The sequence below is a fragment of the Bubalus bubalis genome, chromosome 15, assembly GCF_019923935.1.
Source record: "Bubalus bubalis isolate 160015118507 breed Murrah chromosome 15, NDDB_SH_1, whole genome shotgun sequence".
Taxonomy (NCBI): Eukaryota; Metazoa; Chordata; class Mammalia; order Artiodactyla; family Bovidae; genus Bubalus; species Bubalus bubalis.
In genome coordinates this window covers 40,155,914-40,176,236 of record NC_059171.1, presented here as the reverse complement: position 1 = coordinate 40,176,236, position 20,323 = coordinate 40,155,914, and the positions used below count along the sequence as shown (strand labels likewise).

The following is a 20,323-nucleotide window of genomic DNA, read 5'->3' as shown; positions in this document are numbered from 1 at the left end:
TGACTTTGTGCTTCCCCTTTACAATGCCAATACTAATGAGAAAAGTGCTTAAAACCATGTTCTGCAGCAGGAAATCTTCAATACGTTGAGTTAAGACATCTTTCCTCATCCCAGTTATGGTGTGAGATAATCACAAACTGAATTTTAAGAAATATACTTTAAGTTAATATAATTATATTCATCAGCCAAGCCCAATTTGAGGATTACCAGTAATGTATGTAAAATCTTTGCCACGAATGTCTGACATTGGAGTTTTTATATAATTTTAGGTATATGTACATGTTATATATTTCTCAAATATTTAGCTTCTATTTATGTACCAGGCACTGATCTAGGGGCAGTGAACCAACCAGTCAAAAGCCCCTGCCCTTTTGAAGTTCACATTCTAGTGGATGAAGATTGACAATAAAGAAGATAAATCAATATTTTACATTAGAATGTGATGAGTGTTATGGAGAAAAAGTGGGGAAGAAGTGGTTAGAATGAGACTGGTTGGAGAGTGGAAGTGGGTCGCAGTTTTAAATAGGGTTTCAGGGATAATGGCATGAGAGAGTGACATTTGAGCATACAACATACAGAGGGCTGAGCCCTTATTGGTTATTCTTTTTGTTTACTTTGTTGAAATTGTTTACTGGGTTTAAGTGCTCTGTGTTATGAGTATTTAATATCTTGAAGCATGTAGGTGGACAGCAGAGAAAAGAGATTTCATTCAGAAGATAAAGGACAAAGGCTGTAAGGTAGGACCCCTGTAACTAAGGAATGGTGTGAGCAAAGAACAGATTAGAAACTTAAAATTCCCAGATTTTAGTTTTATGTTTTATGTTTAGTGGCCTCCTCATGCTGTGGAGGCCACTAAAATGGTTTTGGCTTACTTATAGGAATAGGGAGTGATGTGATCTGGCTTAAACATATAATCTGAATGTGTGTTCTTTGGCTCTGAATATGTGTTCTGTGGGTTTTCCCGAGGGCTCAGTGGGTAAAGAATCCACCTGCAGGGCAGGAGACACAGGCAGATGTGAGTTCGATCCCTGGGTCGGGAAGATCCCCTGGTGAAGGGCATGGCAATCCACTCCAGTAGTCTTGCCTGGAGAATCCCAGGGACATAAGAGCCTGGTGGGCTACAGTCCATAGAGTTGCAAAGAGTCAAACAAGACTGAAGCAACAGCAGGCACACACAGCCCTTAAGTTAATTAGAAATAAAAGGTAAAGTTGTTACACATTCTACCCTAAAATGTCACATAAACTTTGTTTAAGTTCACTTAGTGTTCTTGCCTGGAGAATCCCAGGGATGGGAAGCCTGGTGGGCTGCTGTCTATGGGGTCGCAGAGTCCGACACGACTGAAGTGACTTAGCAGCAGCAGCAACATTTCACTTTCAGGAAAGAGTTACCTGATACAAGTTACAGTTGAAACAAACAGAAACTTTCCAACCCCACCTGAGTATAACACAGAAGGAGCAGTTTCCTCATTTTGCAAGACTTCCCTATAAAGTTGAAGCTTGATTTCCTTATTGACTCAACTATTTTCTCCTACTTGGGGAGGCAAAGCTTAGTCATTAAGTTTCAGTACAGTTCAGTCACTCAGTCTTCTTAGACTCTTGGTGACCCCATGGACTTCAGCACGCCAGGCTTCCTTGTCCATCACCAACTCGCCTAGCTCACTCAAACTCATGTCCATAGAGTCGGTGATGCCATCCAACCATCTTATCCTCTGTCGTCCCCATCTCACTCCACCTTCAATCTTTCCCAGCATCAGGGTCTTTTCTGGTGAGTCAGTTCTTTGCATCAGGTGGCAAAGTATTGGAGTTTCAGCTTCAACATCAGTCCCTCCAATGAATATTCAGGACTGATTTCCTTTAGGATAAATTGGTTGAATCTCCTTGCAGTCCAAGGGACTCTCAAGATTCTTCTCCAACACTACAGTTCAAAAGTATCAATTCTTTGGCTCTCAGCTTGCTTTATAGTCCAGCTCTCACATCCATACATGACTACTGAAAAAACCATAGCTTTGACTAGATGAATCTTTGTTATCAAAGTAATGTCTCTGCTTTTTCATATGCTGTCTAGACTGATCATAGCTTTTCTTCTAAGGAACAACTGTCTTTTAATTTCATGTCTGCAGTCACCATCTGCACTGATTTTGGAGCCCCCAAAAATAAAGTCTGTCACTGTTTCCATTTTTTCCTAATCTATTTGCCATGAAGTGATGGGACTGGATGCTATGATCCTAGTTTTCTGAATGTTGAGTTTTAAGCCAACTTTTTCACTCTCCTCTTTCACTTTCATCAAGAGGCTCTTTAGTTCTTCACTTTTCTGCCATAAGGGTGGTGTCATCTGCATATTTCTCCCGGCAGTCTTAAATCCAGCTTGTGCTTCATCTGGCCTGGCATTTCTCATGATGTACTGTGCATATAAGTTAAATAAGCAGGGTGATAATATGCAGCCTTGATGTACTCCTTTCCTGATTTGGAGCCAGTCTGTTGTTCCATGTCCAGTTCTAACTGTTGCTTCCTGACCTGCAAACAGATTTCTGAGGAGGCAGGTCAGGTGGTCTGGTATTCCCATCTCTTTAAGAATTTTCCACAGCTTGTTGTGATCCCAACAGTCAAAGGCTTTTGTGTAGTCAATAGCGCAGAAGTAGATGCTTTTTTTTTTTTTTTCTTCATCCAACGGATATTGGCAATTTGATCTCTGGTTCCTCTGCCTTTTCTAAATCCAGCTTGAAATCTGAAGTTCACAGTTCACGTACTGTTGAAGCCTGGCTTGGAGAATTTTGAGCATTACTTTGCTAGCGTGTGAGATGAGTGCAATTGTGTGGTAGTTTGAGCATTCTTTGGCATTGCCTTTCTTTGGGATTGGAATGAAAACTGACCTTTTCCAGTCCTGCAGCCACTGCTGAGTTTTCCAGATTTGCTGGCATATTGAGTGCAGCACTTTCACAGCATCATCTTTTAGGATTTGAAACAGCTCAACTGGAATTCCATCACCTCCACTGGCTCTGTTCATAATGATGCTTCCTAGGGCCCACTTGATTTCGCATTCCAGGTTGTCTGGTGTTGTCTGGCTCTAGGTGAGTGATCACACCATTGTGTTTATCTGGGTCATGAAGATCTTTTTTGTATAGTTCTTCTGTGTATTCTTGCCACCTCTTCTTAATATCTTCTGCTTCTGTTAAGTCCATACCATTTCTGTCCATAATTGTGCCCATCTTTGCATGAAATGTTCCCTTGGTATCTCTGATTTTCTTGAAGAGATCTCTAGTCTTTCCCATTCTATTGTTTTCCTCTATATTTTTGCACTAATCACTGAGTAAGGCTTTCTTTTTTCTCCTTGCTATTCTTTGGAACTCTGCATTCAAATGGGTATATATTTCCTTTTCTCCTTTGCCTTTTGCTTCTGTTCTTTTCTCAGCTATTTGTAAGGCCTCCTCTGACAACCATTTTGCCTTTTCGCATTTCTTTTTCTTGGGAATGGTCTTGATCACTGCCTCCTGTACAATGTCATGAACCTCTGTCCATAGTTTTCCAGGGACTCTATCAGATATAATCCCTTGAATCTGTTTGTTACTTCCACTGTATAATTATAAGGGATTTGATTTAAGTCATACCTGGATGGTCTAGTCATTAAGTTTCCCTTCCTAATATAGTACCTGATATTCATAAACTTACTTTCATTCTTATTTTCTCATTCATCAATGTAAAATCATCTCAATATAACCTTCAAGTATAACAGACAAGAGATCCTTCTAAGACGCCATGAAAAGAAGGATGGAGGATTAATAAAAGATGCATGTGGATTAGAACTGGAACGTCTTAAGGTCCTGAGGAAGCTGTAAGGGTTTGTCCCTCTGCCAGGCTCTATGCCTCTGTTACTCATCTGTCCATTCTCTAATTGTGTATCTCCTTCACTCACTACTGTGTACCTGTTTGTTCCCCCATTCCTTCAATTTGCCAGTGCTCAACTTAATAAAACCTTAAAACATGCTATTTCAGTCTTACTTTGGGTAAATTTATTTGAGATTGTGGCTCAAACTTTTGAAACAGGGCACCTGAACTAGTTCATTTTCTCAAGCTGTGTGACATTTATCACAGATCGTTAGTCTCTCAATTAATTGTACTTTGGGCAGATGCCCTAGAGGGCCCCATTGGTTGGGTTGAGAGGCATGACTTCACACGGCTAAGAACACTTAGCAGAAGACATGGCTGGTACAGACTCCCTTACAGCAGGTGTGGATATGTCAGGGAATGGCTGACATATTTAGAAAAAGTATTTGATTATATTTGTAATAGCCTTCATTTAAAACATTTTTTTTAATTGGAGGATAATTGTTTTGTGTAGGTTTCTGCTGTACAACAGTGTGAATCAGCCATAAGTATACATATATCCCCTCCTCTTAAGCCTCCCTCCCAACCCACCCCCAGCACACCCTCTCTAAATCGTCACAGAGCACCAGGCTGAGCTCCCTGAGTTACACAGTAACTTCCCACTAGCTAGCTATTTTACATATGAAGGTCAAAGTGAAAGTTGCTCAGTCGTGTCCAGTCTTTGTGACCCCATGAACTATACAGTCCATGGAATTCGCCAGGCCAGAATACTGGAGTGGGTAGCCTTTCCCTTCTCCAGGGGATCTTCCCTACCGAGGGATCGATCCCAGGTCTCCTGCATTGCAGGCAGATTCTTTACCAGCTGAGCCACAAGGGAAGCCCAGCCACAAGGAAAGCCCACTTTACATATGGTGATGTATAAATTTCAGTGCTGTTTTCTCAACCCATGCCACCCTCTCCTTTCCCCTCTGTGTCCTCAAGTCCTATCTCTACAACTGCGACACTATTCCTGCCCTGCAAATGGGGTCATCAGTACCATTTTTCTAGATTCCATATATATGCATTAATACACAATACTTGTTTTTCTCTTTGGGACTTACTTCACTCTGTGTAACAGGGTCTGGGTTTGTCCACCTCAGTTCAACTGACTCAAATTTGTTCCGTTTTATGACTGAGAAATATTCCACTGTATAGCCTTCAAAGTAGCAAATTTGAAAACTGAAGTGAAATGTTTTATGTAGAAATGTGTTAATTACTATTAGTATTAATCTAGTGCAAAGATTTTAAGTGACAGTAGAAATATGTGTCCAAATTTTGTGATGATGGAAATGGAGCAATAGATAGTTTACAAAAGCAAATACATTATACCTATTTTTTCATAATACCACAAAAAGTAAAGCCTGGTGGAATTTTAGCTACTGGGACTGTGCTGAAGGTAAATGAAGAATTTAAAAAAAGTGAGATTTTAGAAATTTTTACCTTCATGGAAAACATGATTTTTATTTACAGCTGATAGAATTTGGAAGAACTTCCTAAGGAGTAAGACCATAATGACTAAAAGCATAAAGTTTTCATGGATAGAGTACCATAAAGACCATCTGAATTAGAATAGAGGATGTGTGTTTCCACAGAAAAATTTACAGTAGATTTGATGAAATGTCCTTCTTAAACTGACTAAATGAAAGGATGGCTTAAAGAAAAGAAACACTTCTAGGTGTGATAGAACTATGTTAATCCTGAAAGGAATATCTCTTACTTCAGCAAATTCCTTTAGAGCTTGTTTTAAAAGACTCTTAACTGAATCTCTTTGTATAAAGCAATATTCCTCCAAGTGTGCTAGGTTAGTGGTTTTTACATTAAAGTGTTCTGTAGTCAATTTTGGAAATGGTATCTTGATGTTAAACTTTTTAAAAAAACTTTATGAGTTTACAGAGCTTTTAATATGTGAATTGTGAATCTCCAAGAAAAAATTATCTGATCTCAGAACTAAGGTTTTGTTTTTGTTTTGTTTTTTTTTAGAATCTATAGAGGGTTTCTTGTGACAGTCTTTAAAAAGTGCTGATTTAAGGCATCCACATACATATCTGAAAGACAGTGTCCATTGAAATAAGACAAATCTAACTAGGGGATAGAAATAATAAAAAATGTAGTATCCAAGATCATTACTAACCAACCTGCCATGTCTTTACTTACCTTGCTAGTAGCTAGGAAATGAGAGAAATACAATCATAAAAGCCTGGTGGTTTTTTCCATGAATTTTACATGCTATGCTGAATAAGAATTTTGGGGTGTGAGTTTTCTCTACAATTCAATTCTATCATAAACAAATGCATACATCACAGCAGGATCCTCTATGACCCACCTCCCAGAATATTGGAAATAAAAGCAAAAATAAACAAATGAGACCTAATTAACCTTAAAAGCTTCTGCACATCAAAGGAAACTATTAGCAAGGTGAAAAGACAGCCTTCAGAATGGGAGAAGATAATAGCAAATGAAGCAACTGACAAACAACTAATCTCGAGAATATACAAGCAACTCCTACAGCTCAACTCCAGAAAAATAAATGACCCAATCAAAAAATGGGCCAAAGATCTAAATAGACATTTCTCCAAAGAAGACATACAGATGGCTAACAAACACATGAAAAGATGCTCAACATCACTCATTATCAGAGAAATGCAAATCAAAACCACTATGAGGTACCACTTCACACCAGTCAGAATGGCTGCGATCCAAAAGTCTACAAGTAATAAATGCTGGAGAGGGTGTGGAGAAAAGGGAACCCTCTTACACTGTTGGTGGGAATGCAAACGAGTACAGCCACTATGGAGAACAGTGTGGAGATTCCTTAAAAAACTGGAAATAGAACTGCCTTATGATCCAGCAATCCCACTGCTGGGCATACACACTGAGGAAACCAGAAGGGAAAGAGACACGTGTACCCCAGTGTTCATCGCAGCACTGTTTATAATAGCCAGGACATGGAAGCAACCTAGATGTCCATCAGCAGATGAATGGATAAGAGATCGATGGTACATATACACAATGGAGTATTACTCAGCCATTAAAAAGAATACATTTGAATCAGTTCTAATGAGGTGGATGAAACTGGAGCCTATTATACAGAGTGAAGTAAGCCAGAAAGAAAAGCAGCAATACAGTATACTAACGCATATATATGGAATTTAGAAAGATAGTAACAATAACCCTGTGTACGAGACAGCAAAAGAGAACTGATGTATAGAACAGTCTTATGGACTCTGTGGGAGAGGGAGAGGGTGGGAAGATTTGGGAGAATGGCATTGAAACATGTAAAATATCATGTATGAAACGAGTTGCCAGTCCAGGTTCGATGCAGGATACTGGATGCTTGGGGCTGGTGCACTGGGACGACCCAGAGGGATGGTATGGGGAGGGAGGAGGGAGGAGGGTTCAGGATGGGGAACACATGTATACCTGTGGTGGATTCATTTTGATATTTGGCAAAACTAATACAATTATGTAAAGTTTAAAAATAAAATTAAAAAAAATGAAAGTAGTTAAAAAGGAAAATTTAAAAAATTTTTAATGAAGTATTTTTAAATAATCGCTCTTTATTTTGTCACAATCTCAACCCTGTTAGGAACATTATAGACAGCCTTCATGGAAACACTTTCAAGAACACTTTTAAGAGTTTCCCTTTAGAAACTTAAAACATCCTCTCTTCATAGCCAATGGTTTGCCAACAGCGCCAGTTCGTCAGGGTGGAGGTGTGCCGCAAAGTTGACCTGTTTTGTGGTGGAAGGAAGCATAGCCTTCTTTGAAAAGTCTGTCTGAAGGAAAAGCTTGGTGAAGAAACAGTTGCTCCCAAAAAGTGTTAGTAAACTCCCTTTTCCGGAATTAATAAAAAACCAAAGAGAAAACCCCTTGACTCACCACCGCCTCATTACTGAGATAATCAGTGAATCTGTACAACTATGTGTACAACTCTATACAACCATCTGCACCAGTGAGGAGGAAACTCTGTGTGGGTTGGGGACACAACAGAAAGAGAAGAGAAACAGAAAGAGAAGCTGAGAGACAGACGTGAACTGAGAGGAAGGTCTTCCCTCCACACATTGAGGATGGCACCGGAGCATTGTCTGTAGATTAAATAAGTCAGTCAGCTCTGAAGCAGGTGATGATGAGACCACAGTGGCTATTTTAGAACACTTGGCCTGCCTAGAATAGTGCTTTCAATTCCCTTTGTAAGTGAAGGCTATTGGCAAATCTAAGCTTAGAAGGATTTGCCAGTAGTCTTCACTTTTAAGAATGGAAGCCTGCCTGCCTCATAAGCAAGTTTTCAGGCCCTGACAAAAACAGGCAGTAAAGTAGTGTTCCTATTCTTACTTAGCATGGGGGTCCCAGTCTCATGTACATTCTTGATATTTAAGAGATTAAAGATTATATTTCAATGGAAGTGAACAATCAAATAATGGTGCAGCATTAAAAGTCTTGGGTTTAAAAAATTCTTTTGAAGGACACCCCTGGTGACCCAGTGGTTTGGACTCTGCACTTCCACTGCAGGGGGCCCAGGTTCAGTCCCTCATGGGGGAACTAAGAGCCCATAAGCCACATGGCATGACCAAAAAAAAAAAAAAAAAATCCTGTTGGGATTAATTAAATGAATCTGACAGTGTTAATACATAGGTCATTTATTATCAAAGGAAAAATGTTATCCAAAGTAAGCAATTGTAATACTGTATGAAAATATTTTTATATATAGATATTGTGTCAAAATTAAATATACACATCCCATTAATTAAAAGGCCAACATATATTATTCTCTTAAAAATATACTTCCCAAATTGCAAACTCATGTAGACAAATTTTATTACACATAAATGACAAAAGTAACCCAGTGCTATGGTTTAGCATCCTTAGAGCAGGTGACTTTCTGTTTTGTGAAACTATTCTTTACTTTAATTTTAAAACATCTGTAATATCATTTATCAAAGGCACTGTATTATACATTCATGTTTAACTACACCTCTTAATATCTTTCAGTTACCTTGGACTCCTTTATGCTACTGCTTCTTTACATGACTCATTCTCATGGGCCTTATCCATATCTCACTGTTAACTCTGAAACATTTCCAGCACAGACACTCTCATTGCAGTATACTGATGCATAATGGGCATAAAAGTATATATTTTGGTAATAATGAAATGTTAATTTTTAACCCTCATAACCTTTATATACTTCACAGAATTTATATATCTTTTATATATCTTCTGAAAATTTTAAACACATTTAAAAAGCATTATTGCAACTAATACCTTACATGGATTGTCTTAAACGGTTCAGAATTAATACCAATTAATATATGTCCTCATACATGTGAAATAGTTTTGTTGATTGCAGGATTTTGTTTCCATTGTTTAGGTCCATCTTCTGGTACTACAGTAAGGATTTCTCAGCTGCTGTAATCTGTTTTAACCAGGATGCATTCAGTAACTTCCAGGAGGCATTCTGCCCTCGAAAATCGCATGAACAGATAGATTCTTGGAGGATACAAATAAAGCTCAAGGTTTTATATTGCTACTCCATATTTTCAATGTTCTTTAATGCCCCTCAAAATTTTATTCCAACAAGTTTTTATCTTTTGTAGTAGTATCTTTAGGAAACACAGGTCATTCTGTTTTTTCTGTTCCTTTGAAGATTTATTCTCTTCCTAGAGAAATATATAAAAAAAAGTTTTTAGTTCACATTTTAGTAAAAATACACATTGCAAAACATTCAATCTTAGTTTCCACTATACTAGGTTATACTAACAATTTTGTAATTAAAAAGAATCTTGGGACTTCCCTGGTAGTCCCAGTGGTTAAGACTTTGCCTTCTAGTATAGGGTGTGCAGGTTTGAGCCCTGGTTAGGGAGCTAAGATCCTATAAGCCTTGTGGCCAAAAAACCAAAACATAAAAGCATTATTGTAGCTAATTTAAAAAATGGCCCACGTCAAAAGAATCTTTAAAAAAGAACATTGAATGACATTTTTTAAAAATTATGGTTCCTAGCTGTAATCATTGATGTGTAGGATATACAAGGTTGTTATGATTTAAAATTTAGGATTAAAGAGCTGTCAGGTGGCCACCATTTTTACCAATGCAACATAAGTGGACATAAGAGTACTGTTTAAACTTTTGTGAGAAAGATCTGTACATTATTCAACTGAGTTTTTTTTTACAATGGAAAAATATTTTTATGGAAGAAGTAATACTGAAAATATTCAGTTTATTTTGGCAAAGATTAGTAAGGACATATCCTTATTAATATATATATATCCCAATTAAGTTTGTTCGCTAGTCTTCACTAGAGAATGGAAGATGCCTGCCTTATAAGCTAGCTTTCCTACTCTGTCAAAAATCTTCAAATGGGCTAACTGTACAACCTACAGAAAGTGGAGAAAGAGACACCTCAGATGTAATAGACATAGAAGAGAGTAGCTGTGCATATCCTCAGTTATATTTTCATGAGTCCCAGAGATGTGGGCTCTGGATGCCTGAGAAGTGAATTACTACAGGGCAATTTCTTCATTTCAATAACAACTGATTATTAGGTGTTTGCTAGGTCAGGTACTGTGCTCAGTGCTATACATATATTATTTCATTTTATCTACTTAGTAGCTATAAAATTGATGATTTCACCTTTCACATTTGAGGAAACTGAGATGCAAAGAGGGTAAGTAATCTGCCATGGTCACACAATCAAGTAAATGTAATAGATTGGGTCTTGAGCTTGTTTGTCCTACTTTTAGTTTGGTCACATTCAGATTTCTTTCAATTATATATTTAGTAACACTAACACATACTCTTAAAATAATTCATTTAAAAGATTAGAGGACAGATTTCAAAGGTAAATATGAAGGAGGATTTCTAATATTCTTTGTATTGAGGATCCTAGAACATTTTTTTTGAGGCAAGGAATATGACTATTTTGAAAGTCAGAAGACCAAGAAGATGGCTCTGTCAAAAATCTTCAAAAGGGCTACCTGTACAACCTACAGGAAGTGGAGAAAGAGACACCTCAGATGTAATAAACATAAAAGAGAGTAGCTCTGCGTATCCTCAGTTATATTTTTGTTAGTCCCTGAGATGTGGACTCTGGATGCCTGAGAAGTGAATTAATGTCTCAGAATTAACTAATGTCTCAGGGTTTGGATGCCAGATTCCTTTACAGAACAGAGAGGGAGGGGTGTGAGGAAGTAAAGTAAAAAAGTCATGTGCCAAAACATCTTTAAAACATATAAACTGAAATTTATGTGACTAGCAGACTTGAAAAACATAGACATGAACATTTCATGACTTTTCTACATAGACCAAGGCTAAACATTCATTAAAAAGACAAACATGATTTTATGTCTGTCATTTCAGGAACACATGTGTTATCTCCTTTTTCTAAACTTTCTCTCCAAATTCCCTTAGCCAGAAGCACTCAGTATATTGATACTATTCAGGTATTCATTTCAACTATTCTACTTCAAGTTGGAATACCTAAGGTTTCCTGAGTCCCAGGGTGTGCAGACTCACTCTGCTTCTCTAAGAGGAGTAAGAGATTTCCATACTCCTATCCTGGGCTGGGAAGATCTCCTGGAGAAGGGAATGGCAACCCACTCCAGTATCCTTGCCTGGAAAATTCCATGGACATAGGAGCCTAGTGGGGCTACAGTCCATGGAGTCACAAAGTGTCAGACATGACTGATGACTAACACACACAGAGTGGTCAAATAACATAATAATGGAAATGTGAAAAAAGAATCTTATCACTGTCATGAAGCAGGTGTGTGCATTTTTCCATGCCTCATTCTAGTTAATATATCATTGTCACATTTTGTGAAATATTCTTTTTCATTCATAAATATTTTGCATGCTGCTGCTAAGTGGCTTCAGTTGTGTCCAACTCTGTGTGACACCATAGACAGCAGCCCACCAGGCTCCCCTGTCCCTGGGATTCTCCAGGCAAGAACACTGGAGTGGGTTGCCATTTCCTTCTCCAATGCATGAAAGTGAAAAGTGAAAGTGAAGTCGCTCAGTCGTGTCCGACTCCTAGTGACCCCATGGACTGCAGCCCACCAGGCCCCTCCGTCCATGGGATTTTCCAGGCAAGAGTACTGGAGTGGGGTGCCATCGCCTTCTCCGAATATTTTGCATACTGCTATATAATTTTGTGCAACAATCTAATAGATGTGTGTACATATAGAGTATTCATGTACTATTACACATATACAGTATATAGTGTATGGGCTTCCCTGGTGGCTCAGTATAAAGAATCTGCCTGCCGATGCAGGAGACATGAGTTCAGTTCTGGGTCAAGAAGATCCCCTGCAGAAAGAAATGGCAACCCACTCCAGGATTCTTGCCTGGGAGATCCCATGGACAGAGGAGACTGGCAGACAACTTAGCAACAAAACAACACTAATATATTGTATAATCTATATGAGTAAAATGGATTTAAAAAGGGTCCTTGTTTTTAATATGTATTTCTTCACTAAGCTCGCTTTTTTTATTTGTATCTTGTTTTCTAGTTTATTTTCTTTTATATAGTTTGGTCATGTCCTTTGCCTATTACTTATTGAGGTTTTAATTATCTTTTTTAAAAAAATCAATGCTCTGACATTTTCCCTAGCTTCTTTAATTTTAAAATAGTGGTTTTTAAAAATGCAGTTTAAAGAGGTCCAATTTCTAAGTGGTATCTCACTTCTCCTTTTACCAATATTATAATGACTATTTTCAAAACCAACCATATGAAAGGAAACAATTCAAAGAGAAACATTCAGAAATTGTTGAGCAAAAAGCTGATAGAAGAGATGTTTGCCTTCACATTGGCCTCTGCCAATTTGCATGGTCTCCAGCCCATGCATGCGCATGTGCTCAGTTACTCAGTTGTGTCCGACTCTTGCAACCTCAGAGGCTGTGGCCTGCCAGGCTCCTCTGTCCATGGGATTCTTCAGACAAGAACACTAGAGTGGGCTGCCATGCCCTTTTCCAGGGGATCCTCCTGACCCAGGGATGGAACCTGCGTTTCATGTCTCCTGCGTTGGCAGGCGGGTTCTTTACCACTAACATCACCTAAGAAGCCCCCTCATGCCTGTAGTATGTAGTAGTATGTAGGTAGTATGCAGGTACTACATACCTGGAGTACCAAACTACTAAAATGACATTATAGAACACGGAGTTGGGAAGAGAGGTGCACACTGGCTCCAGCCCACCACCCAAAGGTTACAGAGCGCTGCTTTGGGGAAAGGCCTAGCCTTACAGCCCTTGTGATCCATTTATTTTGAAAGCTTGTCATGTATGAGGACTTCTGCTTTGTTGTTTCATTAACAGGGCTGAGCTTTATCAGGATGCTGTAGTTATTTCAGGCTGTTGAAGGCAAACATCTGGAGGGTGCAATAACTCTTACCAAATTCTTAGTGGGTTGAGCTTCACTCAGGGAAGGTGGTTTTCTTCCTTTACCCTTAAAAACAAAGTCATATTTATAATATTATTAATCCTTTATTACTCCTTCCATTATTATAACTGCTAAATTTCATATTACATTCAGCTCATCTAATCTACTTGAGAATCTAAATTGTTAGTATGGCAGAATATTAATTTCATTTAGAAATATTATCAAATATCAGGGAAAAGGGAGAAACAAGAAAGGTTAGTCCTCCAAATAACCTAGACTATTTTGTAGATGTGTCCTGCTGCTGCTACGTCGCTTCAATCGTGTCCAACTCTGTGCGACCCCATAGACGGAAGCCCACCAGGCTCCTCCATCCCTGGGATTCTCCAGGCAAGAACACTGGAGTGGGTTGCCATTTCCTTCTCCAGTGCATGAAAGTGGAAAGTGAAAGTGAAGTCGCTCAGTCTTGTCCGACTCTTAGCGACCGCATGGACTGCAGCCCACCAGGCTCCTCGGTCCATGGGATTTTCCAGGCAAGAGTACTGGAGTGGGGTGCCATTGCCTTCTCCAGCAGATGTGTCCAGCACTGTGTTAATTGCTGTGAGATCTGAAAAACAAACATGGAAGGGTATACTAACAGACAAAACTAGAATTTCAGACAAAACTAGAAAACAGACAAAACATGAAAATGATATTGCACTAAGTTGTTAAATCCTAACCATAAATTTTATTAAACTTTACCCATCAGAAGCAAGATGAAATACACAACAGTAAAAAGCTTGTAGTATGCCTGACTCATGAAGAAAATTCAATGTGGTTAACCATCTTTAACATCTTGTCTTCTCATTACAAGAAAAAGGTGAATTGTATCAGTTAATTTTGCAACCATTTTAATATTAAGATTTAAATTTTCATGTTATTTCTCTCTCTAAAATTAGTTGATTTTGGAACATGGTGATCCATGCAAAGTTCCTCAGGAGAAAGAATTGCAAACATAGAGCATACTTATGACCTTTAACCCTTCCTGTTCCAAGAGGTGATATTGCTAGTTTGCTCTGCAGTCTTTTCAGTTAAGCCCTGACTTGAAACTTATACTCAACATAAGGCATTACTAAGCAATTGTATTTGTAAGCAACATGAAGTGAACTTCCTATTCCTGCATAAGATAGTACAGTAATACTTCTGTATTTGTAGGGGGATTGGTTCTGGGACCCGGGTGGATACCAAAATCCAAGGACAAATGCTCAAGTTCCTTATATAAAATAGCAATTAATTTGCATATAACCAGGCACTTCCTCCTGTAGACTTTAAATCATCTCTAGATTACTTAATACCTAATACAATGTAAATGCTGTGTAAGTAGTTGTTAACACAATGTAGATGTTGCATAAATAGTTGTAAATGTGGCTCAAGTTTTGCTTTTTGGAAGTTTATGGAATTTTTTTTGAATATTTTTGATCCACAGTTGGTTGAATAAGAGAATGCAGAACCAATGGATATGACAGGCTGACTGTACTTTTTATTTTTTATGTCATCCTCCTCATTTTTTTGTTTTTTAAGTATAGAATAATTGCTTAACAGTGTTGTATCAGTTTCTGCCAAACAACATGAATCAGTCATAATTCCCTCCCTCAGAAGCCTCCCTATCCCTTCCCATCCCACCCTTCTAAGTCATCACAGACTGCCAGACTTGGGCTCCCTGTGTTGTATCAAAGCTTTCCACTAATTACCAGTTTTACACATGATAGTGTATATATATATCAATGCTACTTTCTCAGTTAGTCCTTCCCTCTCCTTCTCCCACTGACTGTACTTTAAATCATTATAAATAAGGATTAAGAGCTGAAATATAAGCTCTTCATGAATCTTAAACTTTGCCTTGAAGGATGTATGGATAGAACACACAAACACACACACAAGTCGCTCAGTTGTGTCCGACTCTTTGCGACCCCATGGATTGTAGTCCACCAGGCTCCTTGGTCCATGGGATTTTCCAGGCATGAATACTGGAGTGGGTTGCCGTTTCCTTCTCCAATAGATAGAACAGGAGAGATCAAATGTGTAGAAAACAGAGCAGAAGAAATTCTATATAAGAAATTAACATGAGTAAGGGGACAAGATTGGAAATAAGCTTGATAAAAACACCACCAGGAGGAGGCTGGCTTGCATGAAATAAATAACCATAAGGATAAATGAAGTAGTCCAGCTTACTAAGATCCAACATGTATTTTCATCACTGTCTCTAGGGCTCAAGGACAGTCTTGCCATTTTACCTTCTATGGGCAACTACTAGTATTAACATTTTTTTAAAACAATCCTTTTTCTATCATAAAAGTGGTAAATTTTTTTTAATATATAAGAAATATTTTGGCTTTGTATGGCAGCTGGTAAAATTCTTAGAGGGTAAAGTAATAATAATAATAATAATAATAATAATTCATTGAAGCTTTTTAGTACTAAGTAGGCTTCCCAGATGGCTCAGTGGTAAAGAATCCACCTGCAATGCAGGGGGTACGGGTTTGATCCCCGGGTCAGGAAGACCCCTTAGAGGAGGAAATGGCAACCCACTCCAGTATTGTTGAGAGGATAATCCCATGGATAGAGGAGCCTGGCAGGCAACAGTGCATGGGGTTGCAAAGAGCTGGACATGACTGAGCTCCCATGCATGCATGCTATATGCATTGTATCATTGAACACTTAACCTTTTCAGCATCCTATAATGTAGATACTATATTTTTCACCACTTTGCAGGTGAAGAAATTGTTGTCTTAGTCCCAAGATAATGTCTTCCAAATTTTGTTTTATTGGTTATATTTCATAACTGCTAGTAGAGAAGTAGAAAAAATTAGCCCTGTACTTATCAAAATTATTGAGGCAAAAAAACTGAAAATTGTTGGACATAAATGCACTCAAAGTTTATATAAAAAGATATTTGTTAAATATTTGATTAATTTTTATAGGTTCTGAGTTCTTACAAATATGTACATAAATGGATTAAAATTAAGATATTTTAGAAATAAAAATTTACCATCCTCATCCAACTTATCACCCTAGCCTCCTTGAAAGTTACTATGGCAATGTGAAGTGAAAGCCGCTCAGTTGTGTCTGATCTTTGCGACCCAATGAATTATGCAGTCCATGGAATTCTCCAGGCCAGAATACTGGAGTGGGTAGCCTATCCCTTCTCTAGTGGATCTTCCCGGCCCAGGAATTGAACTGGGATCTCCTGAATTGAAGGCAGATTCTTTACCAACTGAACTATGAAGGAAGCCCATGGCAATATTATTTATTATTTTCTTTCATTTATTTGTTTTCCTTTTTTAATTGAAGTATAGTTGATTTTCAGTGTTGCTCTTTTTTTAGTCCCCTTTTATAAATGATTTCTTTGCCCTAGCCAAAAGAGGAATAGGTATGTTACAAGTTGAAATTTTCCTCTTCTAGAATTGAGTAAATGCATTTTAGTTTTCTTACAAGCACTTAGATTTCTCTGCTAATGCTTATGATCATCAGAGAATAATAGTATCCTATCACAGGAGGAGTTTATATTTTGGTTCAAAGTAAATAGTCCTCAGCTTACCTTGCTGGTGCAGTTCAGCAGTGTTAATGTGCCCTGTGAAACTGTTGATAGGTGAAGCTTGAAATCGTCACTGATATTCATTTTAAGGAATTGCTTCAACTTTCGAGCAGCACGATTCAAAAATGAAGCTTCCTATTATATAAAAAACATCAGAAGGGCTGTGGTTCAAATAAAATATTAAGAAGTAATAAGCTTTTCTAAAGAGCCTAAAGCCAGAACTGTATTGCTAAATAATGCCCCACCTCCACCCCACTTTTCTTCTATTCCAGTTAATCACATGACTGATGATCAACTAAACTGAAACTGTTTAGCTTCCAGGTGACAGCCTAAAGTGCCTAGAACTCAGTTTAATGATTATGTGACTTTTTAAACTCTCTTTTCTTTGTTATGTATGATCTTATCACTTATGAGTGAGCACATAACAAGTTTATTCAGTTTTAAACAAGATAACTAAAGGAGAGTGCTTCTGAAAGCAGCAATAAGAAAAGGTATGTGTGATTTTTATTATTATCTTTGCCCCTTTGGAGATATGGATGAATAACTGGCAATAATAAAGGGCCTATTTTCCTAAAACAAGTGTTTCAGATGCTTAATGTAAGGAGTTTTTTTAAGGAATTTATGGATACACTCAAATGCCATAAGGTTAACTCAGTTATTGTGAGTTTCAGAAAGACTTGAATAGCACGCTAGTTTCTGAAGAAAGAGATGACACAAACTTTTATTCAAAATTCTGTAAATTGTAACATTATACCAAATAGAGGAGGTAATGATTTGAAGATAAGAAAATATTGAAAGAAAAAATTTAAAAATGCGTACAACTAAATTATGCCCATTAATTATGTGTGTGTGTATGCAAGCAATCATTCTGACAAGCATTTCCCTGAATAAATGTTTCAGAACTGAGATGTGTATCTTTGAATTCAGCAGTTCTACTGTTTTCAAGGTGAAAATGAAATGCTAAAATTGAAAGGAATATTTATCAAATAAGCATAGGGCAATTTGTAAAATAAAAGTATAAAAGACCACAGTATAACAATATATCAATGGCAATTGTCAGGTTAGAACCAAAAGACTATGTCATTAATAATCAATATAATAAACAGATACAAGAAATATAAACTTCTATGATATCAAGTTCAAATGACACATAAACTCCAAATAATTATCATTACCTTATTATCATCACATGAATGTTTTTTAAAAAAGTTAGGTTCGTTATTCAGGCAATTGCTATCAAAGTTTATCATGTTGTCCTGTAATAAATAATATAAAATAATATGGTTAAACTGGGGACCTTTCTAGTATGTTGTAATTATAAAAATAACAATGTTATAATATTTGGTATTTATATGTGCATTTTTAGGAAAACATCCTGGCTCAGCTGACTAGGCAGGAAGAATAGTTTTCTATAATTGAAGAATAAACAAATATATACACAAACCCTTAAAAAGAGCTTCCCTAGACTCCATAGTTTAACTCAAGAAATGAGAGAAACTGGTTCTTGGAAGGGCGTAATGAAAGTATGTATTTTAGTAGTTCTACTATATAGGAGTTGTACTATATGGGAGAAGGGAATGGCAACCCACTCCAGTATTCTTGCCTGGAGGATTCCATGGACAGGGGAGCCTGGCAGGCTGCAGTCCACGGGGTCGAAAGAGTCTTTCACTATATAGGAAACACTATAAATTTTGAAATCACGAAGTTGAGATTCATTTAAGCAGTTATTTGGTCCAGTTTCCTGACACAAACAGCGACAAAGGGAATTAAGAATGATTTACTTGAGAGAGTAAAGTTGAAATTCATTCTACAGCATTTTAAACAAACCAGTTGGGGATGTTTGAGGTAGAATTTTGCTGTGAAAAAGTGAGATTGAATGTGTGTATTGTCATGTAGGAGTGGGAAGGCAGACTGGCACATTCTCATTTTTCTTATCTAAGGAATTTCTTATCTTTTGAAGGTGGGGATTACCTGAATCCAGAATACAGTTGACATATTAGAATTTCCTAAGGATTCAGATTCTTTATGCACAGGATTGGACTAGCTCTGTCCAGCAAACTAGCAATTCCATGATAATCAAAGCTTCTATCAAGCAATCTTAGCCTATGTGTTGTCATCAAAGAAACAGACAAAAAGTGGGGTAATGGCAGGATTTAATCATGGGCTTATAATCTTCATCTGCCTCTCAGAAAAATATGCATTAGTCTTCTCACCTGTGAAAAGCATAAACAGTCTCTGGCTTTATCCTGAATTTAAATGTATATATTATCTGTTTTACCTGTAAGAATTATACAGCCTGAACATGTAATCATTCATTTAACCCTTCAGCACTTCCTACAGGTCAGTGTGCAAGGCTTTCTGTCAAGCTTAATGGGAAAACAAAGTTGCATTTTCTTGTGCCATTTGATATAAAGGGCAGATGCTGCATCCTTTGACACTTGTACATCATTTCTTATGTTTGTAAAAGTATGCTTATATAAACAAGATTTGTTAGCACCAACCATCCTAGTCATACTGAAAATATCTCAAGTGCAAATAGATACATTTTTCTATAACTATGCTCATGTCACTGTAGAAGGTGATTGCAGCCATGAAATTAAAAGATGCTTACTCTTTGGAAGGAAAGTTATGACCAACCTAGATAGCATATTCAAAAGCAGAGACATTACTATGCCAACAAAGGTCTGTCTAGTCAAGGCTAATGGTTTTTCTTGTGGTCATGTATGGATGTGAGAGTTGGACTGTGAAGAAGGCTGAGCGCCAAAGAATTGATGCTTTTGAACTGTGGTGTTGGAGAAGACTCTTGAGAGTCCCTTGGACTGCAAGGAGATCCAACCAGTCCATTCTGAAGGAGATCAGCCCTGGGTGTTCTTTGAAAGGAATGATGCTAAAGCTGAAACTCCAGTACTTTGGCCACCTCATGTGAAGAGTTGACTCATTTGAAAAGACTCTGATGCTGGGAGGGATTGGGGGCAGGAGGAGAAGGGGACGACAGAGGATGAGATGGCTGGATGGCATCACTGACTTGATGGACGTGCGTCTGAGTAAACTCCGGGAGTTGGTGATGGACAGGGAGGCCTGGCATGCTGAGATTCATGGGGTCGCGAAGAGTTGGACACGACTGAGCAAATGAACTGAACTGATGCTCATGTTTCCACTATATTAATACACATTCCTGAAAAGATAGTGGAGAATTAATGTTCTCTAACGTTCTCTCACTTTCTTATTGACTTACATTTAACCTCAAGAAGGACAATAAATCATTCATACATTTTTCTCTGATAAGACATGCATTTTGTTTTTGCCATGTTATTGTTGTTGTTTAATTGCTAAGTCACCTCCAACTCTTTCACGACCCCATGGACTGTAGCCTGCCAGGGCCCTCTATCCATAGGATTTCCCAGGCAAGAATACTGGAGTGGGTTGCCATCTCCTTCTCCAGGGGATCTTGTGACCTAGGGATTGAACCTACGTCTCCTGCATTGGCATGTGGATTTTTTACCACTGAACCACCTGGGAA

General features: G+C 37.9%; 1 protein-coding gene across 2 annotated transcripts in view; it reads right to left on the bottom strand.

Moving 5' to 3' along the window:
* Nucleotides 1-8,474: 8,474 nt before the first annotated feature.
* Nucleotides 8,475-20,323, bottom strand: part of IL7 (interleukin 7) — a 59,428-nt gene continuing 47,579 nt past the window's right edge. Inside the window, exons 3-6 of one of the 2 annotated variants that reach the window (XM_006071477.4) lie at nt 17,979-18,059; nt 16,807-16,938; nt 13,245-13,298; nt 8,475-9,518 (exon numbers count right to left, since the gene is read on the bottom strand). In XM_006071477.4, coding sequence (XP_006071539.1) covers nt 9,399-9,518; nt 13,245-13,298; nt 16,807-16,938; nt 17,979-18,059 — 387 coding nt within the window. In that variant the 3' untranslated portion in view covers nt 8,475-9,398. The remainder of the gene's footprint in view (nt 9,519-13,244; nt 13,299-16,806; nt 16,939-17,978; nt 18,060-20,323) is intronic. The other variant, XM_006071479.4, reaches the window with a different exon arrangement.